At 37.7% G+C, this 9691-nt stretch overlaps 1 protein-coding gene and 1 long non-coding RNA gene across 2 annotated transcripts in view; both read right to left on the reverse strand.

Moving 5' to 3' along the window:
- Positions 1-461, reverse strand: part of LOC113332173 (arp2/3 complex-activating protein rickA-like) — a 25827-nt gene extending 25366 nt beyond the window's left edge. The window contains exon 1 of the mRNA XM_026578822.1: positions 95-461. Within this exon, the coding sequence (XP_026434607.1) occupies positions 95-461 (367 nt within the window). The remainder of the gene's footprint in view (positions 1-94) is intronic.
- A 622-nt stretch (positions 462-1083) lies between these two features.
- On the reverse strand, positions 1084-2540 carry LOC113332171. Its single transcript, XR_003351365.1, has 3 exons — positions 2477-2540; positions 1845-1944; positions 1084-1458 (listed from the first exon to the last, which is right to left on the reverse strand). It is a non-coding gene; the product is annotated as an uncharacterized LOC113332171 (long non-coding RNA).
- Between the last annotated feature and the right edge of the window lie 7151 nt (positions 2541-9691).

Genomic DNA, 9691 nt, shown 5'->3' on the forward strand with positions numbered 1-9691 from the left:
GTTTACAAAGAAAGATTCATTCAGATATCACAATAGTCAGGTTATAAGCTTAACACCTTGACAACAGTTACGCTATATATCTTTATATAATCACCATGTTTATCGTTTACATGTATATCTTCAAGGTTCCAACATAACTTGGTCTTGATCGTTACACCGAAAGATTCGTCAAATTGACAACGCAGGATGACCGAATTGAGTAACATTGATGCCTCCTCTTGATTATGATGTTGTGCGGTGGTAATATCCTCTCCGACCTCTGAAATCGTTGTCACTGGTGCCTCATTGCTTACTTTTAAATCTTCCTCTGGTGACCCAGCGAATTCAACCAAGCCTTCTTCCTCTGCAGACCCAGCGAATTCAACCAAGTCTTCTCCGACATCATCATTACTTTCTTCTAACTGCGCATCAAGTGAAAAAAGCAAATTCACCCCAGTCGTCTTCTTCTTCTTGTACATCATTATTACTTCCTCCTAAAACTGGTACCACGTCGTCAAAATCAATCATGTTCATGAAATATTGATGGCCAACGTCAGTGGGATCTTCAAAATTAGGCATAGAGGGCGATAACATTGGTGTTGATGCTAGTGGTACACATGGTTGTTCATTGACTACGCGTTGTGTTTCTGTGGTCTTGCGGCATCCACTGCAGGCTGAAATTGTTGTTGTTGTTCAGGTACCATCGGTATCTTGCATCTAATCTCACATAGAACATACTCCGGATCCGTCTGTTTAGAATATAAACCAACACGAAGATCAATCAATCATTTACATAAATCGGAATCCAAAATATGTAATAATATATCTAGCTAGCTAAGTTATGATCTATACAGATGTTAATACATACCTTGATGATCTTGTTATTTGTGTAATATTCGGGGAGCAACGAATACTCATGCATGATCCAGTGTCCCTTTTCACATTTCACTTCATAGTTCTATATATATATGATCACCAAAGTTGTGTTTGATCATATGAGCAAGATTAGAGCTTGTGTTTAGTTTTCAGAGATTTTCTAAACATCAATAAAGAGAGTTGTCTTTATATAAGCTAAGTTTCACCTTGCAGTTGTCATTACATCTTTTCCTTGGGAACATTCCATTCGAAGGTAAACATTCTATTCTTTCCAATATCATTATTATCATCGTCCTTTATGAGTTTACCCTTATCTTCTAAGTGCCACTTTCCTTCTCCGGCAGTTCTTCTCACATTCTTACCACTTGAAGTGATCTTGGTTGTGGGGGTGAAAAAATATGCATGATTCTTCTGAATCTCTTGAAAAAGGACCAGGGGATTCTCATACTGGTATATGTTTTTGTCAAATATGTACCACACAGATTTCATATCTAATTGATTTTTCACCTTTGGGATCAAATAGTTTTCTATCAGTTGTTTGTCCGTCGGCTGAAATTTATAACCTGGAGGTAAGTGGGCTTTATCAAACACCATCTTGATCTCCTGTAAACCGTAGAACATATCATATAATTAACTCAAGAACACAGAAAACAAAATAATTTATAACACAACCTATACTATAATAATTAAGAACATCAAAAGAAAGAATATGTTTCTTTGCGTTGACAAAAACGAGTAAAAATAACCCTGGCTATCTATATATATATATGCCTGGTTCATGAAAAAATATTTGGATATTAATTTCCGAGATGCTTACGAACTATATTGAAATTACTAGCTAGAGAAGAACTTGCACACATAAATCTTTATTAATAGAAATCGATCGAAAGAAAAATTAATAACCTAAGAAAATAAGACAGACCCTAGAGAAGATAACCACTACGTATTGCTTCTGAAATATCAGTAGAAAGAATAAAGAACCAACATACCTTGAATGTTTTCGGTGATGATCAGGCAACTTGATAACTTCTTAAACCTGCAGCTGTTGTCTCTAGCTTGCGAGCACTTATTTTTTCTCTCTAAGTTTCTCTGTATCACCGATTGAGCTAGCTTAATATATTTATAGTGATTTCTAATCAGTTTTCTATTAGGCTTGTATATGTTTCCCGTTAGCTTTATACTTCAGTATATAATTAAACAACTTGTGTTTCCCGTTAGCTTTATACTTCAGTATATAATTAAACAACTTGAGCCTTAAGAAAGGAAAATCTGTTCAAATTCTCACTGGACCCTTCTCTACCAAAAAATCAACAAGCTTTTTATCAATTGTATTCCAATTAGCCGGATCAAACATATCTATATGGCTTTTTATCAATTGTATTCCAATTAGCCGGATCAAACATATCTAAATTGTAGCTCTTTTAAAATCAACAAATTATTTAGATCCTGTAACTAAGATATATATATATGATCGTTGGGTATTTAGAAATCAAAAGATTAATTGGGGTTTTGAATTTTTTTTGCCATAAAAATACAATTTAGGTTTTCTAGCAGAAATCACAAGATTAAAAAGAAAACTAATCATATAATATAAGTGATAATCTGTTTTTCATAAACTTACCGTAAAGATTTAATTGTTGTTGACTTGTTGGGAAGAAAAATAGGAAGGATCACACGGTTCACACCATCATGGAGGCTGGAAGCCTAGAGCAATGGAGTTTTCAGCCGACGGAGAGAAAGAGAAGTTTAACAAAAAAAAAATTCTGAAGTGAAAATGTGAAATCCGTCCCACTTGTTATGTATTTAGTGTTAACTCCTTTGATATTTTAGTATTAACCCCTCTTATAACTCCTTCTTTATAACATGCCCTTTGTTCTTTTAAAAATGCATCATATTTTGTATTTATAATTCTTTTCTAGACCCCCAGTTTTCTGCTATAACATAAAACTCCCCTAATAAAAAAAAAAATTTGCTGCCCCCCTGATCGTGATGCCCCAAAGATAGCCTTTGACTGCATTGCCTCAGGGCCGGCCCTGTTCTTCGGAATCAAATTCCATACCTAAGTGTGGTTCACAAACAACATCTCCTTGACAACTAACTGATTCCTTACTAGTAGAACTTTCCATAACTTCGGGATCCTCATCAATTCTTTCAGGTTCACATTCCACTGAAATAGCAAAGAAATGTGCCATCAAATCCTTAAACATAACCAATTTCATTTAGAAATCGCAATTCACAATTTTGGACAAAAAAAACTAGAATTAACACAGAGGTTGATTTCTATCTAAAACCACATAAAGATTCAAGTTACAGTACAAATGACCATTAAAGCCAAACCCATTGTAAACCTAGATTCTAGCAGTAATACTGGAAATAAAAATCAAACCATTACACCCAAAACCCACCAAAATCAAGAGAAAAAAAAAAGTTTAAATCATCCGTTTCACCAGTAAAGAAACAGTAATGGGAGAAATTAAGGAAACCCAGACCAGGATTTAGTTAAAATGACACAAAATTAACCATGAATTTGGTTCTTTTATTCTCATAAACTGAACACTTGACCAAATATTTACAAAAAAAAGTTAAGAAAATGGAACTCTAAGTGAAGGATTGATGTGAAGATAACTTACTTGATTTAAAGATCTTAGATCTCTTCCAACTTCCTTCACAGTGCTACAGAGTGAGATTTTGGTAGTGTTTTCTTTTTCTTCTGAATTTTGCAAAGACGAGAGTGCAGAGAGAGTGGTGTGTGATTTCAGGCATTTTGAGGTCTTTTTACTTTTTAACACACAACTTATTGTTACACTCTGCTCACACTCTCACATTGCAGTCCAAAGTCTAGGGGCAAAAGTTCTGCGGGACCTTTGGGACGAGCTAGGAGTCTAGGACTGGAGGAGAAGTAAAATATGAGAAGTCAGTTCTACAAGGCTACTAATGGGGTTAAATTGCTTGGGGGTGTAGCAACCAAAAGGCAATTGTTTTTTTTTTGTTTTATACAGTATGTGTATTGGTATTCCCCAAAAAAATTTGGTAACCCTATTAGCGATCTTGTAGTGTTGCTTTTGATATTTGATATTGACTTTACATTGATAAGTTTTGGATATTCAGATATCAAAAATCTATTCATTTTTACATATAAGGACAATTCCTATGGCAATTAGCAGACTCAAAAATTTAATCAGCCAGGTGGATGGGAAAACTGCAATTTCCACTATGGTAAAAGTATTGAGCGGTTCATCATTACACGCGCAGATGAAGTAAACCCGCTAGCGGATTTCCTAAAACCTCATGGACGACTATAAGCCCGCCGGCGGGTAAAGATCAACCTGCAACCGCTACTTTTTCAAAAGTAAAAATTGTCATATTTTTACCACTATAAATTACCAACATCTTCAAATATTCCCCTCAAACCAAAATTCGCTTCTCTTGAATTTTCTCTACTAATCTATTTGAAATGTCTGAAAAGGCTATAACACACTTTTTTGCGATGTAAAACTTGAAGTTGATGTTTCTAAGATATGTGGAAATTTTAAAAAGGTTGAAAATAGTAAAAGGGAAGTGCAAGTTTTAGAAGTTAATCCAAGAAAATGTTCCGCTATAAGGCAAAGAAAAACTCTGGTTTTGAAAGTTAACAACAAAAAATTTAAAAACAAAGGGGAAACAGTTCGTGAGCGCGTTGAATGGAAGATACGTCAAATGAAGATAAACAGGAGGCCAAAGATTGTACTTGATTTTTATTGAAGTTGTTAGTCAGTCAAATTTTATATCTTGTAAAAAGAAGTGGCAATAATATTAATTTAATGAAAATATTTAGACCTTGAATAAACTTTGCTTTCGTTTAATATTAAGCGATGCTTGTTACATTTAGACTTACATATATAGTGATTGATTCCATAATGCTAACAGTAACATCAAATCCAGCGACACGAACCTTATAAAGTTCATAGAATTCAAAATGTTTAAACTCTCTTCCGTTTTCTTCAATAAACTTTGCTTGAGCCGTAGTTTTCTGAAAAAACGATAAACAACAAATTACGTCAAAAATGATTTTGATTAAACTTCTTCGTTGGACAATTCAGAATTACTACGGTGCACCATCCATAAAACTTCTGTATAATATTTGACATCATTATTGATGAATGAAAATCTTAGTTCTAGGATCTTGTTGTTTCTTATATATTCATTTTGCAACGCTATAAACCTTTGCAACAGTCTTTCCCAGCAATCTCCATTGGTTATATTTCTCATCATAATATGTATCCAACATCGAATAAGAGTAACATCTTCTTTCATAGTAAAGTGGACCTTTTTTAAGAATGCCGAAACAAGCTTCGTAAAGAAAAGGTTTGTCGTGAATTTCCTCCCATTTATCAAGAGATGTTTGGATCACTTCAGCTTTAGTTACACCGATAAATTTTTCTCGATCAATTTCCCTTATACTCGATCAAAGAATGACGTGACAACACAATTATGAAAACGAAGGCACAAACCACGAGTAATTGTGAAAATGTTCTGCCAAAAAGACACGTCTGACATGTCTTGATCGCGCATAACATTTCTACCTTAAGGAAAATGTAGGCTTTGCATATAGATAAATCCTCTTCTTGAGTAAATTTAGGACCACCAATTCTAGTAGACATTTTTTTTTGTAGATTGAGAGATTAAGAGTTTTAGAAAGAATGAAGAAGATGTGAATATGAAGATGGTTAGAGTTGAATTTACAGGGAACAAATTAAAGTCGTTGGAAATGTAGTCATTGGCGGCCAAAGTGAAACGCAGAGCTTTATCTAGATCGCCACGTGTATTATCAACGACTACCAAAAAAAATGGTTTTTTTTTCCTTATAAATACAACACTAATTATTTATTTTAAGTGTATGAACGAATTGGTTCACCATAGTTTTATTTTGTTAAATGTTTTAGTTTGGTGTTATGTTGTGTTAAATGTTTTATTTTGTTATGTTTATCTAATCAATACAAATTTCTTTGTTTTTGCACCCTTCAATATTATACTAATTTAAACCTTTCTTATGATAAAAATATAACATTGGATTGAATCAACTACATCAGATTAAAGCAAATACATTAGATTAAAGTAACTACTACTGCATCGTCAATTAACATCCTCATTTAATAGCCGCCTTCTGGAATTCCTAAGATGCCTAAGGGGTTGAATTTGTTGAGCTGTCTAAGAATGTTGAAACAAGCTTGGAAGGCGAAAGGTTTGTCGTGAGATATTTTCCACTCCGTAAGTGTTCTTGGTTTTATTTCATCTACTGCTTCACCGTTCAGTTTATTTTGGTGATTGTGCACTAGTAGAGCTGGAATTCCGATACATCCCGACTAATTACACTAAAACGATGCAACAATCCAGCAGCCTCACGGTTAAACTGGTTCCCTGTTTTTGTGACGAATTTTCTAAAAAAATATTCCCAAAACTTTATCTTCGACGCGGCTTCATCTCTAATGATATTATCATTTGTTTCAATAACATAGACTCCACAAATACTTAAATCCTCTTCTGGGGTGAATCTAGAACCACGAACTCTGGGAGGCATCGTTGAATATGATTCTTGAGTGAGTGAGGTATAGAGGTGTAGACTTTGTGAATTTGGAGTTGAAATGAGGAGTATTTATAAGGTTGTATATTTCTAATTGTTCGAATGTAGCCGTTGGTGTTAGATTACAAGTCGTAGGCGGGTTGACAAAAGACGCAAGCGGGTGTTCACAAACCACGCGGCTTCATTTCATCCGCCAGCGGGTTTTCTTCGCCAGCGCGGTTCAAGATGAAACTAGCGTCTCATGTTGGTCTGCAGTGAACAATTGGCAATCCGTTTTTCACGTTTGTTGAGTCCATAGTGGAAGCAAAATAAACAAACCTCATTTCATGTGTTCATTCCATAGGAATTGCCCTAATGGATTCAAAATTATCCCAATAAATAAGATGGAGAAATTGTGGGATACCTCCACAAATTGGGGATGCTTTTTGTTGCAGTGGGTATTGTATTCCGATATCGACTGCAACCATCAGCATTGAAAAATTATGACGATTGTTGTAATACCCCGATATTCGGTAGTGGTTTGTCGAATGGAATGTAAGTAATGGTTTGTCCTTTCCTAACATCGAGGCCTGATGGGCTCACTTGACTGAGTTGTGGAAAAAACTTCTCAGGATGGATGACCTCTCGGGAAGCTGCTGCTAGATATCCATAGTAGTGCCGCTAAAAATCCCACATTGCTGGATAACCGCAGTGGGTAAGTGGGAACAATATCGGTGTTAGTTGGGATACAACTAGGCACGGGTTGCTTGTTCTCGGGTGAGAGAGTATGCTAGGCCATTGAGCTAGATACTGGTCTCACAAGAGACAAGGAACGTTTACATTATACCGAGGCCTTTTCAGCACAATTGGCTCCAGAGTTGGCAGAAAACTCTGCAGTTAAGCGTGCTCGAGCGGGAGTAATTCACGGATGGGTGACCTCCCATGAATTTTCTGCTAAATTACCGCAGTGATGCCCGTTAGAAACCCCACATTGCCGGATAACCGTAGTGGCTAAGTGGGGACAATATCGACGTAGGGACGGATCATTATAATTGTAACATAAAATAGCCCCCAATTTGTGAAGGTATCCCCAAATATGGGTTCATAAATAGTTCTAGGAAAATTGTAAAATGTCCATTCGTTTGTATAATATAAAATTTTATTAATAAAATAAATCATTCTAAACATACCGCCCTTTGGGCAATTTACCAACGGGTCACTCACAAAGAATGGGGTTCCCTCCACGAATTTGCAGGGGACTGGTTAATGGGGCCACTTTTGGTGACTGAGTGGTCTTTAAATCGTTCATTGGAACATTACTCTTAGAATTTTCTATAACATTATTACCATGTAGGGAAACAAATGGCAAGTCTTCCAGTGTACTGAGCATTGAGAAGCAAATGGTGAGAACCATGAGGTGCAAGCAGAAAAAGGAAAAACATATGTTGGTGGTTTGGGAGAAGATGAATAAACCTAAAAAGATGCATGGGTGGATAAGGAGAAAGGAATTTGAGAGCTCCAAATAAAGTCTTATTGGCCAAAAGAAACTGGAAATACATGGAGGAAAAAAACCTTTTTATGGAGAAAGGCGATATAGTTCAAGACCAAAATATAGGAAGGAGATATATGTCTTTTGGAATGTAAAATTCCTCAAGGAAGAGATATCTTGAAGGGCATGTTAAAAGGAAACAGCCTGATGCACAACAATATTTCTTTCACCATCGAAAATGGGAGGGCACTGAAATCATTGGTCTCTTGGGCTATTCAAGCTTCATTATACAAATAACTCAATACAACATTGTTGATGGTGGTTTTTAGTTTAGGATTGAAATTATAAAACTTTGCATCTGATGTGACGTCACTCTGTAAGGAAACAGAGCCATGAGTGTTAACCTCTTCACTGGCATATTTAATGAGCCATTCAATATATTTGCATGAAATTTATCCAGACTAGCGCATGTAGCAACCATGCCAGATGTTCTGTAAATTTCGGCGCCTTGCCTATATTCGCTTAATATAAGATTCTTCGAATGCTTTTTATGTTATGTTCCCGGCTGAACCCTTAATGTTGATATGGCATGACAATTTGTGTGGCAGAGTAGCACAAATTTCCAAATATCAAGGATAAGGTCTTTGCATAAGGTATTCAATCAGAAAGCATGCTGCTCTCTGGCAATAAACTTAAAGAACTCTGTGCCAACACATAGAATTCAATCAATTACTTTTGCGCCTTGCGCAGTATACCAGACCTTGCTTGTCGAAAGTAAGCCTAGGAAAACTAGGAAATTAATCCGCCATGGATTAGTAGGTGCAAAACCTTGCCCAGAATCAGAAAACAGGGAGCCGCATCAGCAAAGGGAGGCGTGGCCAAGCCTTAGGACAGCTGGCGCCACTTTTCATTGGCCGCGCCACATCCTAAACCGGCCCTATTTTCCCCGAAAAATCAGGTCGCTTTAAAGTCGCCACACGCACATAAGTTGTGGCTAGGCACATACTTGCCGGCCCCATTTCCCATCGACCAATCAGGTCACTCTAAAACCGCCACACTCACACCAGAAGTGTAGCCACGCCCATGTTTGGTCGGCCCCTCTCCTTCCTACCGACCAATCAGGTCACTTTAAAATGCGACACAAGCACTAGAGATGTGGTTGCGCCTTATGTTTGGCCGGCCCCTTTTCTTGACCAATCAACTCGCTCTAAACTCGCCACCATACATTAAAGGCCAAACGCGCCCTGTCGCGCCACCATACAAACTGGAAAGCCAAACGCGCCCTGCCACAACAACATATTAATCGGCATGCCAACATGCCACTCTGCCGTAGTAACATGCCACCAGCCACTTTAGCCTTGGCCATGCCGCGAAGCCCTAACTTTGGACACGACGTCAAATCCTATCCTTAGCCACGCCGCCAAGGCCTAATTTTGGCCACGACGCCAAATCCTAAACCTTGCCACGCCGCCAAGCCCTAACTTTGGCCACGACGCCAAATCCTAGCCTTGGCCACGCCGTCAAGCCCTAATTTTGGCCACGGAGCCAAATCCTAGCCTTGGCCACGCCTCCAAGCCCTAAACTTGGCCATGGCGCAAAATCCTAGCCTTGGCCACGGCGCCAAATCCTAGATTTGGCCACAGCGCCAAATCCTAGCCTTGGCCATGCCGCCAAGCCCTAATTTTGGCCACGGCGCCAAATCCTAGCCTTGGCCACGCCGCCAAGCCCTAACTTTGGCCACGATGCCAAATCCTAGCCTTGGCCACGCCGCCAAGCCCTAATTTTGGCCACAGCGCCAAATCCTAGCA

The sequence above is a fragment of the Papaver somniferum genome, unplaced genomic scaffold (assembly GCF_003573695.1).
Source record: "Papaver somniferum cultivar HN1 unplaced genomic scaffold, ASM357369v1 unplaced-scaffold_13, whole genome shotgun sequence".
In the NCBI taxonomy this organism is placed as follows: Eukaryota; Viridiplantae; Streptophyta; class Magnoliopsida; order Ranunculales; family Papaveraceae; genus Papaver; species Papaver somniferum.